This window comes from Pomacea canaliculata, linkage group LG6 (assembly GCF_003073045.1).
Source record: "Pomacea canaliculata isolate SZHN2017 linkage group LG6, ASM307304v1, whole genome shotgun sequence".
Lineage (NCBI taxonomy): Eukaryota > Metazoa > Mollusca > Gastropoda > Architaenioglossa > Ampullariidae > Pomacea > Pomacea canaliculata.
This window is the reverse complement of record NC_037595.1, coordinates 26,266,253-26,293,569: the sequence shown is the minus strand read 5'-3', so window position 1 is coordinate 26,293,569 and position 27,317 is coordinate 26,266,253. Positions and strand designations below refer to the sequence as shown.

The 27,317-nt window shown below is 40.3% G+C and overlaps 3 protein-coding genes across 8 annotated transcripts; all 3 read right to left on the bottom strand.

Annotated features, from left to right (window-relative positions):
- Window positions 1-289: 289 nt before the first annotated feature.
- On the bottom strand, window positions 290-6,514 carry LOC112566318 (cell wall integrity and stress response component 2-like). 2 transcript variants are annotated; one of them, XM_025242422.1, is made up of 8 exons: window positions 6,056-6,514; window positions 5,551-5,835; window positions 5,027-5,273; window positions 4,339-4,614; window positions 2,828-3,169; window positions 2,039-2,326; window positions 1,768-1,852; window positions 290-1,518 (listed from the first exon to the last, which is right to left on the bottom strand). In XM_025242422.1, exons 3-8 carry the CDS (start codon window positions 5,115-5,117, stop codon window positions 1,182-1,184), a joined length of 1,419 nt encoding a protein of 472 aa, XP_025098207.1. In that variant the 5' UTR covers window positions 5,118-5,273; window positions 5,551-5,835; window positions 6,056-6,514; the 3' UTR covers window positions 290-1,181. The 2 variants fall into 2 exon arrangements, with proteins under 2 accessions (XP_025098207.1, XP_025098208.1); XM_025242423.1 differs by lacking the exon at window positions 5,551-5,835.
- Window positions 6,515-7,254: 740 nt separating this feature from the next.
- On the bottom strand, window positions 7,255-13,232 carry LOC112566317 (cell wall protein DAN4-like). Of its 3 annotated transcripts, none has more exons than XM_025242419.1 (7): window positions 13,118-13,232; window positions 11,735-11,894; window positions 10,971-11,273; window positions 9,207-9,563; window positions 8,465-8,764; window positions 8,227-8,311; window positions 7,255-7,939 (listed from the first exon to the last, which is right to left on the bottom strand). In XM_025242419.1, exons 2-7 carry the CDS (start codon window positions 11,823-11,825, stop codon window positions 7,603-7,605), a joined length of 1,473 nt encoding a protein of 490 aa, XP_025098204.1. In that variant the 5' UTR covers window positions 11,826-11,894; window positions 13,118-13,232; the 3' UTR covers window positions 7,255-7,602. The 3 variants fall into 3 exon arrangements, with proteins under 3 accessions (XP_025098204.1, XP_025098206.1, XP_025098205.1); XM_025242421.1 differs by having other exon boundaries at window positions 10,971-11,216; XM_025242420.1 differs by having other exon boundaries at window positions 11,735-11,891.
- Window positions 13,233-24,359: 11,127 nt separating this feature from the next.
- LOC112566323 lies at window positions 24,360-26,345 on the bottom strand. Of its 3 annotated transcripts, none has more exons than XM_025242431.1 (4): window positions 26,184-26,345; window positions 25,455-25,751; window positions 25,171-25,255; window positions 24,360-24,923 (listed from the first exon to the last, which is right to left on the bottom strand). In XM_025242431.1, the coding sequence occupies exons 2-4, from the start codon at window positions 25,684-25,686 to the stop codon at window positions 24,557-24,559; spliced, it is 684 nt and encodes a 227-aa protein (XP_025098216.1). In that variant the 5' UTR covers window positions 25,687-25,751; window positions 26,184-26,345; the 3' UTR covers window positions 24,360-24,556. The 3 variants fall into 3 exon arrangements, with proteins under 3 accessions (XP_025098216.1, XP_025098219.1, XP_025098217.1); XM_025242434.1 differs by having other exon boundaries at window positions 25,464-25,751; XM_025242432.1 differs by lacking the exon at window positions 26,184-26,345 and having other exon boundaries at window positions 25,455-25,854.
- Window positions 26,346-27,317: the final 972 nt, after the last annotated feature.

The window sequence follows — 27,317 nt, the reverse complement described above, 5'->3', positions numbered from 1 at the left end:
CATTTATTATTACTTTCTTTGTTTAAACGTCTGGTCAAACAGATTTCTCAAATCATGAAGTGGAGTCATATCTGGCGTCCTGTCGGTAGAGGTTGTTGCTACTAATCCACTGAAAGACTTTGCAACTTACATAACTTGTATTATTTTAATTTTAACATAATGATTATTTAAAATTGGAACTTTTGTAGTTAAAAATAATTTTTTTTGCATCAACACTCTTGGCCAAACAGACAACAACAACAAAAAACAAAAAACAAAAAAAGGAAAAAAAGAAAACAATGTCTAAACTTTTGACAAAAGGCACGAGAGTGATTAGTGTTCATGGAGTGGTGAAATACTAAATTAAGGATGAATGAAAACGGTCCAGCTGATAGAGAGAAAACAACACCCAAATGCCAAGTAGATGTACAAAGGCCGAGGTGACAAGCCGCGGCTCACAGGCTTCTCCTAGTCACAATATCTGCTTCCTTGGAGTAATTCTTTTTTTAAAAGGAGTTGCACATTTTGATAATTTCAAACCTAAAATGTATTCCTGGCAATGAAACCGTCGTTTGGCCTCGTCGAGCATTTATGAAAATTCAAAACTGTTCAACAAAATGTCGTTCCACTGTCATTTATTTATAATTTTACAAATCTTCAAACTCTGCGTGTGACTGTAATTGTAAGAATGAGTAAGCTGTGTCTCACCTACAGTTTTCAGGAAGAACATTAACATTGTTGCAGTGACCATTTAAATAGTCATCCTTTTTTTTTTACATTATGTAACAAAATTATTTGATCACACACATAATTACCTCAGAAAACCGAATAATAATAATAATTGTTGGCAATAATTATCTCTTCTAGCGCAGAAGAGCAAACAAGTGAGCGAGTGAATGAGCGATGATATGTAAAACCTTTCCGTGAAAGATGAAAATTGAAATGTCCATTTAAAATAACCCTAAAAAAAGAAATCATCGACTGGACCATATTTAATTGGTTGAAAAGTTTTTTAATAAACAAATAAGAATTGATATTCCTGACAAAGTAATCAAAGTCCAATAAAATAAAGTGACTGCGTGTGAGTGTCGGTAAACCAGGTGACAATCGCCATCTTTAGCAGTCTTCAAGTTAGGAATGAAGTCCATCTTTCTGTTGTTGTCATGACTGTCGGTTACAAACAGTTATCTTTCTTTGCTCCGTCAGAGGTGGACCGTTGGTGGACCGTTGTTGGACTGGGGATCAGTCTGACAAGGTTCACTCCCTGCCTCCGTCCACAGAGTCATACCGATATTTTGGTATACAGGGGTGCGGCTTTTCGGGTGAGCAGCTTCTTCATCTCGACCGTTTGGATCCTGGACATTCAACTGTTGGCTGCTGTGGACTCTCTGGTTATCTTCTCCTGCTGTTGCTGAATGCTGGAGGCTGGACATTCCCACAGGCTGCAACACATCGTACAGGTGGTCAGCATCTCCTGTCTGAACACCTGGTGAGTGGGGCACCCTGGGTCCGAGAGAGTCGTAGATCGTCTTAGACCTTCTGTAGCAGGGAAAACAACAAGAAGAAACAGTAAAACAACAGAAACTAACGGAATACTGTCATTATTCATCCTCTTCTACACCTGCGTGTTTCTGTTTGACAGTTCGTTGAGGTAGGTTTTAGTTCTCGTGTCCAAGAGATCTGAAATTCACAAAGTTGTGTAAATATCAGGAACAAAAATTTATTTTTCAATTCGTTTTCTTAACTTTAAAAAAAATTCGTAGCTTGTAACACCAGACAGCACGTTACCTGATGAAGAAAACAAGGCCGACGACTGCAGCGATGAGCACGACGACGCCAACACACACGCCGGCGATTATGTAACGGGTGGACGCTGATGACAAAAAGGTTTATAATGGAGACTGAAGACCGTTAAAGAGGTAAATGTTTACTTCCACAATAACTGTTTATGAACTGTATATATATATATACACACACACACACATTCCTGTTCTTGCTATTATCATTAAGAATATAAATCTCAAGGAATGGAAGTATAAAACAAATAAACCATCTACACCTGTGTCCTCGCTGTCTTGTGTCACCACCAGGGTGCCTAACGTCTGAAGGGAAGTCATTCCACCCGGGGTGGTGGCGCCTGTGGTTGTTGGCAGTTCGCTTGTTTGTCGCGATGTTGTTACTGTAACGATGGGTGAGGACGACACTGTCGATGTCGCTGCCTCAGACACAGTCGTCGTTGAGATCAATGAAGATGTTTGCTGCGATGTCGCCATCCTTGTAGTCGATGGTGTTGTAGATGTTGATGTTCCAGGTGAAAAGCTATTGCAGCGAAATGTCAGGCTGGATCCTGCCAGCAAGCAACGAGATCGCGAATTAATTGTCCCTTTATTGTAGTTAATAGTCAACAACAGGTAACACAACACAGGTGAGACTCCGTGACATTTGTAAGATAACTACATGCCACGTGACCTTTTCTCCTCGGTTTCAGACATCAATGACCAACCTTCTCCACTTCAATAACTTCATTCGCTTTATTTTTACTTCATGTTATTTTTATGGAGTGGTGGTTATTTGTACACAAACAGGAAGAGAAAATTAACCACTTAACACCAATAAAACGATGTGATTATTACACCTGTTGAACACTGTCACATTCAGTGGTATCAAAATCATTGTAGTCTTACTATGAACCCTTATGATGTTTACAATAGGAATCAAACTTTGTTCAGGACTCACCAGCCTCGCTACACACAGGCACACGCATGCGCACAAACATACTTCCTCCCAACGCCTCATAACCGCCACACAAGCTGTAGAGAATACGACAGAGAATTCAAGTTTTACTTACCTGTAAAGTTTGTCCACACCCTGTGTGTTGTCTCTGCACCACGTTGGTCAACCTCAATGACACAGTCAGTGCTGCCATCAGGTAGTGACATGACAGTGTTTGTGACATTAGTCGTGAAGTTGCCATCACTGAGAATCTGCTGTCCACAAGTGATGGTGAACATCGATGAACTGATGTCTGCAAAGAGTATTTCCACTTGATGAAGAGGCTGAGCGTGTATTTCACAGCGACACCTGGTGAGTGGAGGTGGACCAGGGGCAAGGAACAGCGAGGGTGAGGCGAGGTACAGCAGGTTAGTCGGTGTGTCAGACAGTTCACCACACAGGTTACTGATGGAAGACTCTGAAAACATTGACACTCGTATAATGACAAGTTGTCAAGATAATGTTTGTGAGTACATGCAATATTTTTGGAGTTGTCTCCCTTCGTCTAACAGGCTGAGCACGAACTTGTATTACTGAGCTACTCACAGACGATTTTTTTCAAGTTAACTACTGAAACGAGGCTGGTGTATACAAAGCTTCCGGTTTAGTCTCGTTGATTGTTTAGCTGGTACTATCTTCTGGAGGGGAAAGCAGACCCCGCTACACTCCATCTGCGACCTCTCGTGGATGCCAATGACTAGAAGATCGCCACTATGTAAAAAATAAACTGTCACAGATGTCTCATGGTCTCGCTCCAGGATATCTGTCTAAGAACGATAATAGGTGGACCACTGACTCTCGCGTGCGGAGGGTTTACTTCCGACGCACCTTTGCCTGACTGAGGTGTCTCCTAGCCTTTACCGGATTTCTTTCCACAGTGTCAGCAGAGGTACAGTGGTATTTGTTTGTGGAAATTTCAGATAGCAACTGCACAATTCCAGGCTGTCCTGCTTCTACAGGTCAACGCTAATAATTATTTTCAATTTTGGAAATTCCAGTGACAGTAAATTACACAGAATAACGATGGAGAATCATCTGCAGCTGAGTTCGCTACATACTAAAGTTTTTCTTTTGTTTCTTACAAATGTGAATGTCTGCACCACAGACTGGAACTGTCAAACAGAGCCCTTTCTTTCTGATGAATAAGTTGTTTTACTGGAGTTTTTTTTTTAATATGTGCAGTCTATTCTCTATAAATAAACTAGATAACATTTTTGTCGTCTATGCCATTGAAAAATTTCCCTTTTTCCGATCTCGAAAAATCCCTTGGCAGACACTTCTTTCTTTTCTCTGTAACCACTGTTTGGAATTATCTGCCCCTTTCTCTTCTAACCGTCACTGCGTTCGAAGTTTTTTTATCCTGGGAGACCCTTTCTGTCAGAAACACCCTTCATAAACCACCCAACTCTTCCACTCATGCACATTGTTCAGGTTTGCTATGGTGTCATCCGTTTGCTGTTGCGTTTGTTCTTCTGGTTAACTTTTACATATCTGCTCTACATATTCTATCATCGTTGTCGTCATCATCATTGACATTGTCATCGTCGTCATAGTGGTTTTTAAAGAAGGTAAATAACCAACACATACCGTCGATACATTCGCTCTCCAGTGTGACTGTTGTGTAGCTTCCAGAGTAAGTCACGTGCTCTAAGCAGCCGTATGAACACATGTCTGATGACTGTTGGCGACCAGCACACGTGACAGTGAGAGACTGTGAAGTGTTTGTCTGTAAGTTGTTTGTTTGGTCACACCCGACTTGAATCTTTTTACTGACGACGTGAACCCACTGGTCTACACACTGGCTGGTGCAAAGGTAGGACTGCGTGTTCGGCGGTTTACAATGAGTGGCGGTGGTGATGAAACCTAATCATTGGTCGGCATTGGCGTCGTTCATCGCCGTCATCGACATAATCATAACAAGAAAACAACAATAAAAATCTGTAAATGAATCAAACAACTTATGTCTGTATGCATGTCTTCGTCACTTGTACTCCTAAAAACAAAAGTATTTCTAGCAATCAGGCCACAAAGTTCACACAATTTTAAAATAAATGTCGTTTCTAAATCCTTCCCTGTGATTATCATCTACAGGAAATACATAGATCAGTCACACCCATGTCTGAAAAAATATACTGAAATCTGAAACAGTGACTGATAAAAGATTTCACTGCTGTTATAGAAAATGAACTCCTGGACTGTAGCGAGTCAAAATAAACAGAGAATCTCTCTCTCTCACACACACACGCACATAAAGAAAAAAACAGAAACAAATCACCTGAGACGTGAAAGGTACCCCATGGTCCAGTCTGCCACACGACAACAACAACAAACCAGTGAAGGATGTTGACTGAAGATCCCAGAGTCATGGTAGGTGACAGTTCGAAAGAGGGTTTACTCCTCAACGGACGTTTGTAGCGAGAACAGAAGATGCCGACACTGGATTTCACTTTGATGTCTGACTTTCGTTATATTTATGTTTCATTATGTATAACTTTCTGCTCGATGCAGTACTGATGATAAATCTGCAAAATATATTAAAAAGCTAAAGACCAAAATAAAATTCTCTAGAGACTATAAGTGATTTTTAAACAAGTTTATTTTGTATTGACGCCTCTACCTTCTGATGATGACGATGACGATGCCGATGATGATGATGATGACAGTTGCAGCCTCAACATCCTAAGCACATGAAGGTTATATTGTATAATAGTAATGGCTGAAAACACTACGCACGTGTTCAACATACATAAACCAGACAGAACTACAAAGCGTGCAGAACATTCAGCTTTAGACACTTACCAAAAATATTCGCCTTTAAAATATTTGACAGAGGACTAAGAAACAGAAGTCGTCCCCTAATTTTTCTGTCGTGAGGCGCAAGAGACCATGCCTTTCTCGCGGAGAGCTTTGTGTGTCCTTTCCTCTTCTCTCCATCACTGCTTTGCCTTTCCAAACCCTTTACGGACTCAGTTACTTCCACCTATTCTAGGGCAGCTGGGGTTCAAAACTCTGCGCCACGCGGGTATCGAACCGACCAGTCCTGGGCGTCTCAGGACTCCAGACACCGATGCTCTCGCCACTAGGCTGTTTCCCAAATAATTCAGAGAGAAGTTTAGTAAATACATTCTCAGGAATCTGTTGTTTTGACAGGTCATTACTTTTGTGATTTCTCTACACTCCTAGTTATTATCTACTACACGACTACACCGCCGTTATGAACAGTTTCCACTGAATGTAAACACACATGTAGAGAGATGTTCAGAGAACGAGCTGAGAGAGGAGATGGAGGAGGATAAGTTATTACCTGACAGTACCAAAGGCCAGTCTCGTGAAGTCCCAATTCTCATAGTTATAGAACTGAATGATTTTTGTCAGACAGGTGTCACAGGTCACCTGTAGTCGCTCACAACATCAAACATCTCTCACAACCTGTCAGCTGTACGGTCCATAGTCTCCTGTGGTTTCCCTCACTACTACAAGTGTATTCAAGTCCCATCATGTAGTCGCTATTTTTGTCTCGGGAAACTAGGAAGGAGGGAAACTTTGAATAGAAATGTGTTGTTGACAGTCAGCAGGTACACAGCTCCCGTCAAACAGTTTATACAAGTCTCCGTGTACTGAGGTGAGCTGCACACAGGTAGCACAGTGTTTACAGTGTTTACACGTCCTTCTTGACAAACATCTGGTAAAACCTGTTTTGGGTTTGTGTTAGATACAGTTGAAGGTGGTGTGTGGGATCTTCTCTCCACACTGGTGTTTGGTTGTATGGCCATGATCACACTTACTTCCCCGGCGGTTGATATTTATTGTGAAATTCTAAAAGTCTGTTTCTCGCTGTTTTCACAAATCCTGGAGTTTCACAAAGACTGACTTTACCTGTAGCAAACTCTCAACTTTTAATTTTTTTTCATCGGGATTTTGTATTTTCGTGTATCACAGAACTCATACAAAGTCAGTCTGCCCTCCAACTGTCACACAACACTGTAGTTTGTATCAAACATTACAATATTGTGTCATCGGTGAAAGTATGTGTTTAAGTAGATGTAGGGGAGACAACTGTTGTAAACAAACTCACAGCATGGAAGTAAAGCTTCACACTTTCACAGGTAGTTATAGGAAGAAATTATTGTTTGTTTTTCTTTTGTAGGGCAGAAGCATGACTGGTACCGTGGAGGGAAGAGGGGGCTTGGGGAGGGGACAACACACAGCGACTGCTTCTTCAAAGATCATGAGGCACACAGGAGGAAAAAAAACAATAAAAATTCATACTTTCAAAGGACAGAGAGACAGACAGACAGACAGACAGACAGACAGACAGACAGACAGACAGACAGACAGACAGACAGACAGACAGACAGACAGACAGACAGACAGATTCATGAAGGTAGAAGAAGATAATTCAAAACTAAGGAAAGTTTTTTCCCGATAACCCAGGAATATGGTTTCTTGATTAAAAGGTTTTTCAAGAGAATTGTTTACATTGTCTTGTATAAAATAGTTTATTTTTCTGTTGTGTACAAACATATAATCAAAGGAAAAATTCAGATCAATTTTTGACAAAACTAGTCTTTCAGTGAAAAAATTTGAAATGACTAGTTAAATTAACCGTGAAAAATGAGAAACCATCGGCTTAACCATATTTACTTGGTTGAAATGTTTTTTTAATAAACAAATAAGAATTAATATTCCTGATAAAGTAATGAAAGTCCACTAAAATTAAGTGACTGAGTGTGAGTGTCGGTAAACCAGGTGACAATCAACATCTTTAGCAGTCTTCAAGTTAGGAATGAAGTCCATCTTTCTGTTGTTGTCATGACTGTCGGTTACAAACAGTTATCTTTCCTTGCTCCGTCAGAGGTGGACCGTTGGTGGACCGATGGTGGACTGGGGATCAGTCTGACAAGGTTCACTCCCCAACTCCGTCCACAGAGTCATACCGATATTCTCGTACACGTGGGTGTGGTTTGTCGGGACAACAGCTACTTCATCTCCACCGTTTGGATCCTGGACGTTCAGCTGTTGGCTGCTGTGGACTCTTTGGTTATCTTCTCCTGCTGTTGCTGAATGCTCGAAGCTGGACATTCCCACAGGCTGCAGAACATCGTACAGGGGGTCAGCATCTCCTGTCTGAACACCTGGTGAGTGGGGCACCCTGGGTCCGAGAGAGTCGTAGATCGTCTTAAACCTTCTGTAGCAGGGAAAAACAACAACAATAACAACAACAACAAAAACAAAACAGTAAAACAACAGAAACTCTGGTGCACACAACAGAAACTAACGGAATACTGTCATTATTTGTCCTCTTCTACACCTGAGTGTTTCTGTTTGACTGTTCGTTGACGTAGGTTTAATTCTCACATCCAAGGTATCTGAGAATCACACAATTCAGTAACTATCACGAACAAAAGTTTATTTTTTAATTAGTTTTCTAAACTTAAATAAATTTGTAGCTCTTAACACCAGACAGCACTTTACCTGATGAAAAAAACAGTTACAACGACTGCAGCGATGAGCAGGACGACGCCAACACACACGCCGGCGATTATGTAACGGGTGGACGCTGATGACAAAAAAGACAGGTTATAATGGAGAGTGAAGACCGTTGAAGAGGTCAATGTTTACTTCCACAATAACTGCTCATGCGCGCAGGAGACACAAACACACAAACACACACACACACACATGGAGGCATACTACAAACAAACATCTGTACCTGTGTCCCCGCTGTCTTGTGTCACCACCAAGGTGTCTGAAGTCTGAAGGGAAGTCCCGGTAGCCGGGATGGTGGCGCCTGTGGTTGTTGGCGGTTCGCTTGTTTGTCGCGATGTTGTTACTGTAACGATGGGTGAGGACGACACTGTGGATGTCGCTGCCTCAGACACAGTTATCGTTGAGAGCGATGAAGATGCTTGCTGCGATGTCGACATCTTTGTAGTCGATGATGGTGTTGTAGATGTTGATGTTCCAGGTGAAGAGACTATATAGCTATTGCAGCGAAATGTCAGGCTGGATCCTGCCAGCAAGCAACGATTTCGCGAATTAATTGTCCCTTTACTGTAGTTAATAGTCACCAGCAGGTAAAGCTTAACACAGGTGAGACACTTGACATTTGTAAGATAACTACATGCCACGTGACCTGTCCTCCGCAGTTTCAGACATCAATGACCAACCTCCACTTTACTTTTACTTCATGTTATTCTTGTGGAGTCCCTTGTACAAACATGAAGAGCTACTACTATTGTACCTGTTGAACACTGTCACCTACACTCAGTAGCATCAAATCATTGTAGTTTGAACCCTGATGATGTTCACAACGACGCTGGGAATGAAGCTTTGTTCAGGACTCACCAACCTTCCTACACACACCTGCACACGCATGCGCACAAACAATGCTTTCTCCCAACGCCTTCTTATCACCACACAGAAAATACGACTGAGAAATGAAGACTTCTTACCTGTAAAATTTGCCCACACACTGTGGGAAGGAAGGCCATCAGTTCTATTTGCACCACGTTGGTCAACGTCAATGACACAGTCAGTGCTGCCGACAGGAAGTGACATGACAGTGTTTGCGACATTAGTCGTGAAGTTGACATCACTGAGAATCTGCTGTCCACAAGTGATGGTGAACATCGATGTACTGATGTCTGCAAAGAGTATTTCCACTTGAGCAGGATACTCAGCGTGAACTTCACAGCGACACCTGGTGTGTGGAGATGGATCAGGATAAAGGAACAGCGAGGGTGAGGCGAGGGACAGCTGGTCAGTTGTTGTGTCCGGCAGGTCAGCACACAGGTTACGGATGGAAGACTCTGAAAACATTGACAGTCGTAGGACAAGTTGTCAAGAAAATGTTTGTGAGTACATGGAATATTTTTGGAGTTCTCTCCCTTCGTCTAACAGGCATAGCACGAACTTGTATTACTGGGCTGCTCGCAGACGATTTTTTCCCAGTTAACTACTAAAACGAGGCTGTTGTATACAAAGCTTCCGGTTTAGTCACGTTCAGTAGCTAGTACTATCTTCTGTAGGGGAAAGCAGACCCCACTACACTCTCTCTGCGAGCTCCCCTTGGATGCCGATGATTAGAAGATCGCCACTATGTAAAAAATAAACTATGTCACAGATGTCTCATGGTCTCGCTCCAGGATGTCTGTCCAAGGACAATAATAGGTTTACCACTGACTCTCGCGTGGGGACGGTTTACTTCCGATGCGCATCTGGCTGACTGAGGTGTCCCCCTTTACCGGGTTTTCTTTCCACAATGTCCACAGAGCTACAGTGGTATTTGTTTGTGGAAATGCCAGATAGTAACTGCACAATGCCAGGCTGTCCTTCTTGTACAGGTCAATGCAAATCATTCATTTTTAATTATTGGAAATCCCAGTGACGGTGAATTATACAGAACAACGACGGAGAATCGTCTGGAGCTGTGTTCGCTACATACTAAAGTTTTTCTTTTGCTTCGTGAAATATTTATAAATGCAAATATCTGCAGCACAGACTGGTACTATCTAACCGAATACTCTCTTTCTGATGAATAAATTGTTTTACTTGATATTTGATATGTGCAAAGTCTATTCTCTATAAATAAACTCGATAATATTTTTTGTCATTTATGCCATTGAAAAGTTTCCATTTTCCGATCTCAAAAGAATTCCTTGGTTTCGTTCAAATGTCGCCAAGCGAAAATCTTTTATTCATACTATTGCCTATATTGTTTTCTCAAAATACAGTCATAACTAAGAAAAAATTCTTCTTACAGCCGATTCTCTTTCATAATAATGAAACCGGAAGTTGCTCAGGGTGTTGGCAGTTCACTTATTTGATCGCCTTTGATCTGTCTGACCTGCTGACGCCTGCCACCCGAGTCGGTCTCTCGATCTGACCTCTTCTCGGTACCCAATACCAGATGAGAGCACTTCGGCAGACACGCCTTTCCCTTTTTTGTAACCGCTGTTTGGAATTGTCTGCCCCTTTTTCTTCTAACCGTCACTACGTTCAAAGTCTTTCAACCTGGAAGTCCATTTCTTTCAGAAATACCGTTCATAAACCATTCATGCACTTTGTTCAGGTTTGCTGTGGTGACATCGGTTTGCTGTTGCGTGTGTTCTCATGGTTCACTTTTAAATATCTGCTCTGCATATTCTATAACCATCGTCGATCGTCATTGTCGTCATAGTAGTCTTTATTAAAAAAGGTAAATAACCAGCACATACCGAAGATACATTCGCCATTCACTGTGACAAATGTGTCGTTTCCAGAGTAAGTGTCCGGGGGCGTTATGTTTTCGAGGCAATTAGAACACAAGTCTGATGACTGTTGACGAGCAGGACACGAGACTGTGAGAGAGTCGGAAGTATTTGTCTGTATGGTGTAGCTGAAGTTTGTAGGAGGACATCCGACTTGAAACTTTTTACTGAAGACATGAACCCACCGGTCTCCACAATAGCTGGTGCATTGGTCTATTTGCGTGTTCGCCGGTACACATTGAGAGGAGATGAAGGTGAAGAACATACCTTCTGTTGATCATCATCATCATCATCATCATCGTCATCGTCATCATCATCGTCATCGTCGTCGTCGTCGTCGTTGTTCATCACCGTCATCGACATAATCATAACAAGAAAACAGCAATAAAAATCTGGAAATCAATCAAACAACTTATGTCTGTATGCATATCTTGGTCACTTGTACTCCTAAGAACAAAAATATTTCTAGCAATCAGGCCACACAGTTCACACAATTTTAAAATAAATGTCGTTTCTAACTCCTTTCCTGTCATTATCGTTTATTCAACATACATAGATCAGTCACACCCATGTCTGAAAAAAATATACTGAAATCTGAAACAGATACTGATAAAAGATTTCCCTGCTGTTATAGAAAATGAACTCCTGGACTGTAGTCAAAATGAACAAGGAACTCTTTCTCTTTCTCTCTCACACATAAAGACTTTTTGTCAAAAACAGAGACAAATCACCTGAGATGTGAACGGTACCCCATGGTCCAGTCTGCCACACGACAACAACAACAAACCAGTGAAGGATGTTGACTGAAGACCCCAGAGTCATGGTAGATGAGAAGTTGGAAGACGGTTTACTCTTCAACCGACATTTGTAGCAACAACGGAAGAATACCTGCTGGTAAAGGAAAAAGGAATACAATGTATTAATTCTTGATAAATTACTAAATAGTCTGTAACTGTCAGTCGAAGCTTTTACACAATATTTTGTACAACTCCTCATCTTATTTTCATTTTTAGAAATGAAGTGAAATGTGTTAAAGATATTAAAGCTGTCTCTTATATTAAAAATAATCTTAACATCGCCAGTAGCAAAGAACTAACAAAAGACTATTAACAGAACAACAGATTCTCTCATTAATTTATTGAAAACTCAAACAAAAACGAAATTCGAGTCTTTTTATCGCCGTTGTTTGTAATGTGAAAGTTAGGTCCGTCTGTTGTGATGTAGATGTGACACAAGGGATCACATCGATCCCAAAACTGGATTCCACTGTGAAGTCTGAATTATTCGTTATCTTTCTGTTTCATTATGTATAACTTTCTGCTGTATGCAGTGTTGATGATAAATCTGCCAAATATATAAAAAAAGAAAAAGACCAAAATATAATTCTTCAGAGAAGATGAGTGATTTTTAAACAAGTTTATTTTGTATTGGCGTCTGTACGTCCTGATGATGACGATGATTATTATTATTGCAGCCCAACAGCCTGAGAATATGAAGGTGCTTTTGTGTAATAGTAATGGCTGAAAACATTATACATCACGTGATCAACATCATATATAAACCAGACAGAACTAATTTTGAACACTGACAAAGCGTGTAGAACCTTCAACTTTAGACACTTACGAAAAATACTCAGCCTTTAAAATATTTCACATGAGGCTAAGAATTTCTCTGTAGTGAGACCATGCTTTTCTTTTCCGAGTTTTATGTGTCCTCTCGTCTTCTCTCTCTCTCACTGCTTTGTCTTTTCAAACCCTTTACTGACTCAGTTACTTCGATTCATTCTAGAGTAGCTGGGGTAAAAAAGGCTGGGCCACACGGGTATCGAACCGACCAGTATTGGACGCCTCAGGACTCCAGACACCGATGCTCTCACCACTAGGCTGTTTCCCAAATAATACAGAGAGAACTTTAGTAAATACATTCTCTGGCATCTGTTTATAAGTTTGTTGTTTTGGCAGGTCATCACTTCTTTGAGTTCTCTACACTTTAGTTCTTATCTACTACACGACTACATCACCGTTGTGAACAGTTTCTACTGAATGTAAACACACATGTAGAGAGATGGTCAGAGAACGAGAAAAGAAAGGACATGGAGGAAGAGAAGATATTACCTGATATTATCAAAGTACCACACCGCTGTGCCAAACGAAGACGACAGGCCGGTATCTTGGTCCCAGTTCTCATAGGTATGGAACCGAATACTTTTGGTCAAACAGGTGTCAACATGTCACCTGTAGTTGCTAACAACAAATATCTGTCTGCTGTAGGGTCCATAGTCTCCTGTGGTTCCCCTCAGTACAAGTGTATTCAATTCCTATCATGTAGTCGCTATTTTTGTCTCGGAGAACTAGGAAGGAGGGAAACTTTGAATAAAAGTTTGTTGAGCTGACAGTCAGCAGGTACACGGCTCCCGTTAAACAGTTTATACAAGTCTCCGTGTATTGAAATGTGGTCCACACAGGTACATTGGCTTACACTTCTTTGTTGACAAACATCTGGCAAGCCTGTTTGGGGTTTGTGTTAGATAGAGTTGAAGGTGGTCTGTGGAATCTCCTCTCCACACTGGTGTTTGGTTGTATGGCCATGATCACACTTACTTCCCCGACGGTTGATATTTATTATGAAATTCTAAAAGTCTGTTTCTCGCTGTTTTCACAAATCCTGGAGTTTCACAAAGACTGACTTTACCTGTAGCAAACTCTCAGCTTTTAATTTTTTTCATCGGGATTTTGTATTTTCGTGTATCACAGAACTCATACAAAGTCAGTCTGCCCTCCAGCTGTCACTCAACACTGTAGTTTGTATCAAACATTACAATATTGTGTAATCGGTGAAAGTAAATAAGTAGATGTAGGGGAGAGAACTGTTGTAAACAAACTCACAGCATGGGAGTAAAGCTTCACACTTTCACTTGTAGTTGAGGTAGGAATTATTGTTTGTTCTTCTTTTTTTTGGGCAGAAGCACCGAGGAGGAAGAGGGGGCTTGGGGAGGGGACACCTAATAGCGACTGAATCCTCCGAGTCATGAGGCACACAAGAGGAAAAACAATAACAATTCATACTTTCGAAGGACAGACAGACAGACAGACAGACAGACAGACAGACAGACAGACAGCACCTTATCCGCCTGGGTGTATCCCCACTCAGTACGGTGAGAGTACCGCCAGAGTGGCCGAGTGACCACAAGACATCGGCCCACGGTCAGAGTGTATGTTGCCATACTCCAGACTCAAACCAATCACAGTGCACAGCTATGCTAGGTTATGTCCAATGTGGCGACTCGCTTTGTGGCCTTTTGCCATTCAGTCGATGCTGCATAGACCTTGTCATTTTTGTTTGACATAGTCGTATTCATGTTTTATTGTAATTTTGTGTAGGTGGAGACGTGGTAAACACAAATTTTCTAAATAAAAATTCATCGATACTTAAACGTTGAAGTCGAACTTCCGGTTTCACATTCACGATATCGGGATTTCATGTTTATATTTCTCCTCTCTCTTGTCATAGGAATTCGCTATTATAGGCATCATATATATAATAAGTAGAGAAAATATATCTTAATAAAATAATAAAAGCACGTCTACCATCCCCCCCCCAAAAAAAAAAAAAACAACAACCAAAACAAATGCAGGGTTCATAACAACATTGCGTCGTCTGCTGTAAACTGAGGCAGCGAACGATAGATATTATATCTGCTTAAATGCTCTTTCAAAGGACCTTTCGAAATGTGTTTAATCATAAGTGCAATTATTTTCTCTGTCAGCTGTAATTCATTAGTATACATAAATTAAGAAAATAGATCTGAATGAAATTACTTAAATACTTGGGTCAGTAACTATATGGAATAAAAAATGCGTGGGTCACACAGAAATAGTACAGAATAATTACTTCAGGCGTTTTCTTATGTTATTTATTGAGTCCTATTGGGATTATCTTATTTTAACGCAATTGTTTCTCCGTCAGCTTGAATTCACTAGCAATTGATACTAGGGATTGTTCAATTGCCTGTACCCCCCCCCCCACCCCAACCTCCCAAGTATAGGAAATACTGTAAATGCTTTGAATGTCTTCTAATAACATTAACACACTATTCGTTCACCAATTTTCTCACACAGTTAAAACTTTAAATACTACATGATTTACATTTTTAAAATATGTGATAAATATGGGCATGAATTTTAATCTTGGAAAATTTCCTGCACTCTGTTATCTATTCAGTTTGGTGAGTAGATGCAGTAATTGTTTTGTCACGTCTATCCATATTTTAGGAGAGAGGCATATGCTGCTTATATTATTACTATATATATGTCTTATTCGTTTAAAATACAGTGATGCTTCGACACTCCACAACAATTGTCACCCTAGGGATGGTCATATCCGATTGCCTAGCACCCAGGCCCCACCCAACACCCACACTCAGAAATAATATAAATGCATTGAATATGTTTTGGCTACAATAGCATAGCTGTCGCATTTCTCATAACAATGTATAGTATGGCATATATACAAGACAGACCTATTAAATGTTTTCTTCAAACATGCAATTTGATCCCTACAGTATTATAAATATAAAACTGAATACTTTTTTTTGTATCGTTTACTATTTTTGCAATATCATCTGCCTTAATAGCTTTGTTTTAGTGCTGTTGATATTGTCGATAGCCATACTAATGGCTATTTTTTTAAAAACATGTATATAATTCTTATACTTTTCACTGTTCTTTTTTATTTAACAGTTATTCTTAATGTTTTCCTATTTTTCACATTTAACACTTAATAATGTTTTGTAGTCCATATATAATGACTATATGTATATGTGTTGTTTGTATGTATATATATATATAATTTTCAAAAAGCACAATATCATGAACACCAGGGAATATGCTTATTGCTTTAAATCAATGCACACAAAGGGATGCTTTTTAAGCACCATAGTTAAGCATGGTTGAGTGCCAAGCAAGTGGTTGAGCACCAAAACAGAATTTTATCATAGGTATTTATCAAGGACCAAAATATTTTATTTCTGAGCAGTTAAAGTGCTGAGATACCACTGCATTGTCTTTCTGAGTATGGTTGGCAAACCTGATAAGGTGAAGTTTGTGTTTGGCAGAAACTCTTAGTTCATGTTGATACTAACAGCAACAAAGGGAGACTGGGGGACTAATTTTCTGAAGCAAAAGGATTTTCACATCATCTGCATTCTATTGTCTGCTCAATTTTGTGATTGGATCCAGCTGCTTTCTGTCACTGTCACTGAGATCTACAGCATATTCTAAGAGTCTGTAGACATTCTAAATATATATTTTTCATTTGCGAAATGCTGTTCGTAATGTAGTTTGCAAAGTATTTTATAAGCACTTATCAGACCAAATGAAAAATTGGACAACTACAGCTATTTCGATGATTTTTCATTGAATTGTAGGGTCAACAGTTATTGGTTAGAGGTACTTTTTTCAGTTGGCAGATTTGTCTCTGCAATCAACAATGTGTAGAAGTAGAAGAAAAAAGGATAATTCATTATGGTACTATTGGTGTTATCAAAGACAATGGAAAGTTGGATAAGATTCAAGTGTGATTTACCTAAAAGAGTTCTGGAACCTCAAGGGTCTTTACATTCTTCAGAACACAATAAACTCATAATCATTCAGCATGAGGAGCATGAACCCATTAAAAATTAAAATATAACATATGACTGTTTAAACCACGAGATAATTTCCAATAGTATCTTCAATGCCACAGGAACTGATTTTCAAATCAGTTCACATCTACAGGCTGTCTTCTTCTCATTTATTCTCTCTCTGGCTTTGCATTCTTCTAACCAGACTTCTGTCAATATATATTTGCTAGAATCCTAAACTGACTGCCTTCACCTATTGAAACTTATCTTTTCTCCTCCCATGTGTGTGTGTTTAGGTATGTGGGGGCATGTGTTTATGAGTTTCTATAAGTGTGCATCATGAATGCATGCATGTAACAAGAAATGGTACTTTATTGATACCGTTATTATTATTCTATCAAGATTGCAATTTAAGCTTTTATTTGCACATATATTTATGGAGGAAACCTAAACGGTCTGTCATCTCAATGGATACCAACTTTGGACATACACAAAATGTGAACTAGGGCTGCAGTATGCAAGGTTCAGTGTGTTTAATACAAATGACAGTTTCAGGGACTTCATCAATAATCACTGCCAAGCAATACCAAAATCTGTCACCAAATCATCACTGAGTAGGTTAATTTAGTGTAGTACATTGCCGTAGACAAATAAACTGACATTGATTTGTATGTTATTGGTATTGTCTGTGACACAGTATTTATTTTCTTCATGGGGTTAGCTGTATGAAAATAATTATACTGAAATTAAATGATGATAATTATTATTTCCTATTCTAGCTGCTTTTTTTTATTTTGGAGAAGACAGATGAAAGTACTGAATGGTTACATCACACATATATATATATCTTAAGGTGTGATAAAAATATGTTGCAACAGAGCTGTAGGCAAGCCTTGTATAAGTATATTTAGCCTTCTTTTGTATTTCAACCGAAGTATCCAGAACTGACTGGGCACAAATGGGACATTTGATGGACTTGCCAGAAAGCCAGAAAGCGGGACATTAATTGGGCGTCCCGCCCAATGAGCAGGCGAGACACGAGGACAAAAGCGGGACTGTCCCGCCTAATGCGGGACGTCTGGTCACCTTATACTGTCACAGCTCGTTGCATCACTCTTACCTATCTATCGCTTGCCTAATATATACAAGTTTTTGACCGTCGTACACGTGCTGGATAGGTGCAACGGCTAACATTACATTTAAATTTGTCATGAGGGCTGACGTTTTATGACACGTGCATTTTGTTCCGATTTATACGTCGAATTGTCACAACAAATATGTAAGACACGCACGAAGCCTCCTATTCACATCATGATCAATCTCGTCTATCGCTTGCCTGATGGCAGCTCATGGCAAGTGGTGCTGGATATACATCCCACTGCTAAGAAGCTTAAGCCTCGCCACTTAATTAGGTTTGTGTTAAGTGGCAGTGATCGCGAGCAAAGTTCTGTCAGTGTGGCCAGTCCATTCTTGTACATTCGTCAGCACGTTATTCCTCTTTTTTTCATGCATAATCGTCGACTGTATTCGAAAATACCTTGAAGGAAGATAAACTCGTCAGTATTGTTATGGATTACATGTTCAAACCACACTAGAGTCGCTCCACTGCTGTCAGAAAAAAAATAGTTAGCCCACAGTGATACGTGAGCTCCAGTTAAAACCGTAATGGATGTAACAAAGTATCATGTAAGACACAGTCTAGTGCCTCACAAAGTCACCATCATGCACGTATGCACACAACGCATAGGTGGATGAAATCAGGACTATGAGAAAAAAAGTATCAGAACAGGTCCATGAGAGTTAAGGTCCGGAGACGGATGGTCAGCGCGACAATGATCTTTGGCTTTGCAGTCTACTTTTTAGCATTTAATTTATTCATCCCTTCACTGGTATCAAATGGCGCCCTGTCAAGCTTCTCCTCCAGAACAGGTTGTCGAGGGAGGGTGGACATATGGATATAGATGCATCGACTCACCAGGCTCATTTCTGAGGTCTGCCTTGATCAGCTGCATGTCAGTTTTGCATGGTATGGCAAGTCTGTTATACCCAGCCAGTATTTTTCGGTCTACCCTACCCGATCAGTTTTGACCACCGTCCATGGTACCCTGACGGACGATATCAAAGTGTGACGTCGTACCGGTAACACCGCCGAACCAGACCGGTTGACATCGCTTTGTTGTGCTGAGAAAAGATTATTGGGTTACCACGAAAAGTGTTGAAAATGAGGCACGCGTCTTAGTCTCATGTTGCATAATGACTATTCAGACCAAGCTATCTGCACACTTACAACGGTGATTTACTTGTTTTCAAAACCCTAACTGCAAACCAGGCCTAGTGGTCCATCTTGGTGGCAACCACAATTAGGATAGTCTTATATGTTGGTCTTATGCTCAATTGATGACAGGACGTCTGTCAGTACTCGGACTGGTTCTCTTAATCATCAACATCATCATTCGATTCATTGGAACTTGCCCAACTTGGAGCAAGCAAGCCCACTCGTAGGAGACCTACCAGTTCCTCTCGTCGGGTATACAATGAGACGTATCAGCGGCGAAGTCTCCCAACGCTTCCGATCCCGTGGGTGGACATCAAAATTAACTCATTCGCGGTCGCCAAGCGATTCTTTGGTTTTTCTCGACGATGACTGCCATCTGCATACATTGTACGAGCGTCTTTGGCAATGTCATGCCAAGAATCAACCATGTCAGCTTCCATCATTTGATGGTGGTGAAAAGTGGTTTGTGGTGACTGCGCAACGGACTAATTCATTTGTTGTGTTCTCTGTCGGAGATTCGGAGGAGTCCCCTAAAGCACTTTATTTTGAACGCCTGGATCCGTCGAAAGGATTCGATGAGAAATGTGCACGCCATACATCGCAATAGAGACAACTAGGGACTTTCATAGCTTAAATATGGTGCCAAATCTGATTTCTGCTGCGTATAAATTGGTGAGCCTGGCCATCGTTACTCCGATCGTGAGCCGAATGCCCGGCGCACAGCTATCATCACTGGAATTAATCGCGTCTAGGTCTGAGCCTTCTTTAGTTAAACTCCGTTCATGTGGATCTTCACTCTATACTACCAGACCCAGTGGTGTTCACCATGACTTTGCTCTTGTCCGTGCTGCTTTGCTTCTCATAAGCGTTCGCGGTGGTAGTGAGCTTGTAGGTCAGATCCTGTAATTTGGTGTTGTTACCGGACATCAGACCGATCTCGTCGCAAAGCATTGGTTAAGTAGTGGGCTCCCTCCGATGAACACAAAGATGTGGTGGTCCTGAAGTGCATCATGCAGGAAAGACCTAACTCAGTGTTAGGAGTACCGCACTCCTGGAGCCGTCGTACAGCGCTTAATATCACTGCTAAATAAGTGGAAACTGCACAACTTGGAAGATGCGCCTCGATTGCAGAAGAAAAAAGACTGTGCGAGAAAGAGAGTGCACACGAAAAAACATATAGGAAGAAAGAATTTTACAGTGCACCAATGCACTTGCCATAAGCGGGTGCCCTACATACCCCTATACATAGAAGAAAGTCAGAGGGAACTAGCAATGTCTCATATGAGTTTGTGCTTGTAAAAATAAGCACACTTAGATGTGTCTTAGCATCTAGTTATAGTGAAATTTGACCTTAGGGATAGGATGGTAAGTGCATTAAGTCAAATAAGAAAACACACAAAGTCTTGAAATTACATATGATAAATATATATAGTTTCTTATTTCACTAGAATTAAAAAAGTCTCTTTAGTATGAAATCCCACTGACTCTCATCTCAGAATTGTGTATATTAATGATTCCACAGGACATTTGCTGCCTTTCACTTTTGCTTTTATTGTTTGGACCGCCTTTGGAAAAAACTGACTTTTAATTTTATTGTTCGTAGGGTGTTTCATATATATATAACTTACTATAGGTACTATCTATAATACACTAGGGTACTAGGATGGCCTTGATGGTAGAAGCAGGCCTTGAGCTTTCCAATTTAGCTAAGTCTAACAGAAAAGAGTTTTGTTCTTCTTCGGTGCAGCTAAAGGATGGTCACTCCTGGAAAAATGTCCAATACCCAAAGCTCTGACATTACCACAGTGAATACAGAGTTATGTTAATCTGTGCAATTTCACCTTCATTATTACTGTTGAATATCTTAAGAAAAGTTCTGATAAACTGGATATTGTTTGGTACAAATGCCTTCATAATAATATTATGCATCTATGCATAATATTTTATCCATGGCAGTTTTCAGTGTAACCAGATAAGGCAGTTTTCCTGTCTAAAAACAAGTGAAAACATGTTCACGTAGCTGCATGACTCAGATAAGTTACAAGAATTGCCTCAAAATACATTTCTTCTTAAAGATACTCTTTTATTACTAATAGAAGCAATGATATATCTTTGGAAAAAGGGGTTTTATCAACTGTAAATGTCCTTTTTTCATTGTTGGGGGCGAGTATCACAGTTGCCCATTGTTTTTGCCACCTTAATAGAGCATAAAAGTGCAAACATCCAGTGAATCTCAGGTAATCTCTTCAATAAAATAAGTCACATATTGTATCAAGTTAACTGCATTTTTATTTTTTTCTGTAGCGCTGATTACTCTGTTAATGTTTTATGCATTAATCAGTATCACAACAGTCTACAAGTTAAGTGTGTACAGAGCAGCATCTAAGGGCAGCATTAAAACATCCTTAATTTCATATTCTGTTTCCCACTCTAAGTAAAAACAGTTGAGAATAATAAGTGCAGTTGAGAATAATGCATGTATCATTGAACACAAGTAGCAGAGATGATTAAAGCACCTACTTGCAACTATACTTAATCAGGATTACTCGCTTCATTTGAAAATAAAATCATTTGTGTGCATTTTTTAAGAGATTGTCAGTTTGTTAGTATTATCTGCATGATCCCATTGTCATAACAGTTCAAATATTGTATGGCTATCAGCATACTTAATCTTCTTCTAAAAGATTTAAGAATGTATTTAAAGCATGCAGTTATAAAATTATAACATCCTTGAAAGTGATATCAAAATGTTTACATATGAGATAATTTTGACACATGTAGACACAAGCAGATCCTTTTTGTTACTAGGAATGGTAAAGGATTACATAAGAAGTTGCCTGTCACTTTAGTTGTGTCCAAACAATTGTTAAGGCATGACTGTGTATAATTACTTGCCATGGAACCTTTCAGAATGACCAGCTTTGAAGAAAAATGTAATTTTTAAACATCAGGTTTCTGGTATTGTTTTCAATTATTGCTGTACTCTGTGTGTGTGATAATAATAATTTTATTTAATTTTTGGGAGGCCATCTGGTCAATATCAACACCATATACTACTGGTTACATGCACGTTAACAGTGGGTGGTTGCACAAAATCAATACCCCAATTGAGTTTGAGATTTCAACTTACTGGTAAACAATACAATGACATTCAATATTGCATGATTATATGTACAGTTATGGTGTTGTCATTTTCAGACATTCTGTTATGTATACGACAACATTAGTAGCTTTATTTCCCTGACAGTCCTTGCACAAAAGGTGAATTTAAGAGGAGCAGGGCAATTTATGATGAAAATGTGGAATATATATCTATTACGTATGTACTTAGAATATATTAAGAAAAAAATGGTACAATCAGGTTTCCTGCTGACTTGGTGCTAGATGATCCCATTAAGTGGTATAATTACTGGTCATTTGTGTATTTTTATTTGTCATATTTGAGGCTGTTTCTACCTGTTGGAATTGCGAAAGTATGCTGAATTTTTATCAGTGAGAATGTGTGCTACATATAAAAGAACTGCATGAAAATGTGATGCACAGTTTAAGTCTGTATGCATCATCATCAGCTTGCAGAATGATTGCCTTCTAACAACCATTACTAGATGACCCCAAAATATATTCATTGCTCTTGGGTTTTGCTTCTGAAAAAAATTACAAAGGCAAGGATTTTATGTAAATTAATGGCTATTTCTCTTTGTTTTGGTTGTTTATACAGTCCTATTAATATTGAAGCCTATGGCAGATAAGGCCATTACCAAAGGAATTATACACCTTCACAATGTGATTCTGTCAGCACTGCTATCTGAATTGACAGTTGGTGTCCAGGTTATCTTGTTTTGACAACACTGACTTCCTCATTGTAGAGATCTTGCAAAGCTAATGTAACTGTCTGATAGCTCACTAATTACGAATGAACCATATACCCTCTTGGAGCCGTACAAGTGGCCAGATTTGGTTATGTAAGGTTTACTTATTATATTAGATGGATTAAATTGTCTCGACCATCATTGCAGTCCCTCAAACCTGATTTATGTGGCTTACATGTGTTGACTTTTAGAACCCCTAACTGCCCTAGCAGTTTTTTCAAAACAGTTTATATTTACGTACATTTGCTTTCTTCGCTTCCATTTTATTCGCCTTCCAAATAGTATATATATAAATAAAATACTGGCGCCATAAAAAGTCTCCTAAGAGTTACAGCCCTTGTTGTACAGCAGATTAAAAAGTTTTATCTGCGCCACAACGCAATAATTCTAATGTATTATGGTATGCTAGTGAATTCAAGCTGATATTTAAAAAATTGCGTTAAAATAAGATAATCCCAATAGGACTCAATAAATAGCATAAGAAAACGCCTGAAGTAATTATTCTGTACTATTTCTGTGTGACCCACGCATTTTTTATTCCATAGTTACTGACCCAAGTATTTAAGTAATTTCATTCAGATCTATTTTCTTAATTTATGTATACTATTGAATTACAACTGACAGAGAAAATAATTGCACTTATGATTAAACACGTTTCGAAAGGTCCTTTGAAAGAACATTTAAGCAGATATAATATATATCGTTCGCTGCCTCAGTTTACAGCAGACGACGCAATGTTGTTATGAACCGTGCATTTGTTTTGGTTGTTGTTTTTTTTTTTTTTTTTATGGGGGGGGGGGTAGACGTGATTTTATTAAGATCTATTTTCTCGACTTATTATATATATATGATGCCTATAATAGCGATTTCCTATGACAAGAGAGAGGAGAAATATAAACAATCCCGATATCGTGAATGTGCAACCGGAAGTTCGACTTCAACGTTTAAGTATCGATGAATTTTTATTTAGAAAATTTGTGTTTACCACGTCTCCACCTACACAAAATTACAATAAAACATGAACACGACTATGCAAAATAAAAATGACAAGGTCTATGCAGCATCGACTGAATGGCAAAAGGCCACAAAGCGAGTCGCCACATTGGACATAACCTAGCATAGCTGTGCACTGTGATTGGTTTGAGTCTGGAGTATGGCAACATACACTCTGACCGTGGGCCGATGTCTTGTGGTCACTCGGCCACTCTGGCGGTACTCTCACCGTACTGAGTGGGGATACACCCAGGCGGATAAGGTGCACCCAGACAGACAGACAGACAGACAGACAGACAGACAGACAGACAGACAGACAGACAGACAGACAGACAGACAGACAGACAGACAGACAGACTAATGAAGATAAAAAAAGATAATTAGAAACGGCAACAAAGGAAGTTTTTTCCCGATAACCCAGGAATATGTTTCTTGATGAAAAGGTTTTTCAAGAGAATTGTTTACATTGTCTTGTATAAAATACTTTATTTTTCTGTTGTGTGCAAACCTATAATCAATGAAAAATTCAGAACAATTTTTGACATAGGTAGTCATTAAGTGAAAAAATTTGAAATGTCCAGTTGCATTAACCGTTAAAAATGAGAAACCATCGACTTAACCATATTTACTTGGTTGAAATGTTTTTATTTATAAACAAATAAGAGTTTATAATCCTGACAAAGTAAATAAAGTCCAATAAAATTAAGTGACTGCGTGTGAGTGTCGGTAAACCAGGTGACAATCGCCATCTTTAGCAGTCTTCAAGTTAGGAATGAAGTCCATCTTTCTGTTGGTGTCACGACAGTCGGTTACACACAGTTATCTTTCCTTGCTCCGTCAGAGGTGGACCGTTGATGGACTGGGGATCAGTCTGACAAGGTTCACTTCCTGCCTCCGTCAACAGACTCATACTGACATTTTCGTATGCCTGTGTGTGGCTTGTCGGGACAACAGCTTCTTCCTCTCGATCGTTTGGATCCTGGACGTTCAACTGTTGGCTGCCGTGGAGTCCCGGGTTATCTTCTCCTGCTGTTGCTGAATGCTGGAGGCTGGACATTCCCGCAGGCTGCAACACATCGTACAGGTGGTCAGCATCTCCTGTCTGAACACCTGGTGAGTGGGGCACCCTGGGTCCGAGAGAGTCGTAGATCGTCTTAGACCTTCTGTAGCAGGGGAAAAAACCCAACAAAAACAGTAAAACAACAGAAACTAACAGAATGCTGTCATTATTCATCCTCTTCTACACCTGAGTGTTTCGTTGAGGTAGATTTAGGGTTAGGGTTTGGGGTTAGGTATCTGAGATTCACAAAATTGTTTAAATATCTTTTTAACGCGAACACAAATTTATGTTTTAATTCGTTTTCTAATTTAAAAAAAAATCGTAGCTTGTAACACCAGACAGCACTTTACCTGATGAAGAAAACAAGGCCGACAACTGCAGCGATGAGCACGACGACGCCAACACACACGCCGGCGATAATGTAACGGGTGGACGCTGATGACAAAAAGACAGGTTATAATGGAGAGTGAAGACCGTGGAAGAGGTCAATGTTTACTTTCACAATAACTGACCATGAACTGCACGCACGACACACACACACCCAAAAAATCACGCGCGCACACACATATCCAGGCTCTTGATATTATCATTAAAAATATAAATCTCATGGGATGGAAGTATCATACAAACAAACCATCTACACCTGTGTCCCCGCTGTCTTGTGTCACCACCAGGGTGATGTCTGACGTCTGAAGGGAAGTCACGCCACCCGGGGTGGTGGCGCCTGGGGTTGTTAGCCGTTTGGGTATTTGTCGCAATGTTGTTATTGTAACGATGGGTGAGGACCAAACTGTGGATGTCTCTTCCTCATACACAATCGAAGATATTTCCTTCCATGTCGACATCTTAGTAGTCGGTAATGGCATTGTAGACGTTGATGTTCCAGGTGAAGAGGTTACACCGCTATTGCAGTGAAATGTCAGGCTTGATCCTGCCAGCAAGCAACGATTTCGCGAATTAATTGTCCCTTTACTGTAGTGAATAGTCACCAGCAGGTAGAGCTTAACACAGCACAGGTGAGACACTTGACATTTGTAAGATAACTCTACATGCCACGTGACCTGTCCTCCAGGGTTTCAGACATCAATGACCAACCTCCACTTTACTTTTACTTCATGTTATTCTTGTGGAGTCCCTTGTACAAACACATGAAGCACTACTACTATTGTACCTGTTGAACACTGTCACCTACACTCAGTGGCATCAAATCATTGAACTTTGAACCCTGATGATGTTTACAAAGACGCTAGGAATGAAGATTTGCTCAGGATTCACCAACCTCCTTACACACACAGGCTCACGCATGCGCATCCTCCCAACGCCTCCTTACCGCCACACGACTGAGAATTCAAGTCTTTCTTACCTGTAAGTCTTGTCCACACCCTGTGGTTAGGAAGCCATCAGTTGTTGTCGGCGATTGAGTTGTTGTCGTTGTTGTGCTCCCCGTACTGTGCTGGCCTGTCCGTGGGTGTGTTCGCGTGGATGAGGAGAATCAAGGGACAGCACACGCAGCCCTTGTGTAACCCTATCTGTCTCGCGAGCTCAAGAACCCTGACTCGCGTCGTGCATCAGTTGCTCGCAGGGCCTTCACAGGTCTCTTCTTTTCGGGACCGGACTTCAAACCCCTCCCTTTGATTTTTCTCCCCCTTTTCTTCACCTTTTTCTTCTTTCGCGCGCGCGGGGTCCTTGGCGCGTTTTTCTGTCTTTTCTGGACAGTCTTCATCCAGCGCCGGACGGCGGAGGACGTGGGGGACGGTGTGGTCTCTCCATCACAAGCCCTTTTGGATGGTAGATGTCTATTCTTTTGGGTTCCACACTATTCTAGGCCCTGGTTGGCGGTGGGAGTGCGCGTGAGGGCGAGTGAGAGGATTTTTTTAATGTTAAAAACCATGTTCAGATTTTTGAGTGCAAGACATGTTGCTTCACAATGTTAGGACAGCTTTTGTGATGTTCGGGTCCCGGCGCTTGTGGCGGTGTTTTCACAAATCCTGGAGTTTCACAGTGAAGACTGACCTCACCTGTAGCAAACTCTCAGCTTTTAATTTTTCATCGGGATTTTGTATTTTCGTGTATCACAGAACTCATACAAAGTCAGTCTGCCCTCCAGCTGTCACCCAACTAAATAAGTACATGTACGTGAGGGAGCTGTTGAAAACAAACTCACAGCATGGAGTAAATGTTCACACTTTCATCAGTAGTTGTAGGTAGGAACTGTTGACTATTGTATGTTTTCCTTTTGTAGGGCAGAATCATGACTGGTACCGTGGAGGGAAGAGGGGGCTTGGGGAGGGGACATCACACAGCGACTGCTTCCTCCGAGTCATGAGGCACAGAGAAGAAAAAAAAACAATCAAAATTCATACTTTCAAAAGACAGACAGACAGACAGACAGACAGACAGACAGACAGACAGACAGACAGACAGACAGACAGACAGACAGACAGACAGACAGACAGACAGACAGACAGACAGACACACAGACAGACAGAAGAGACTG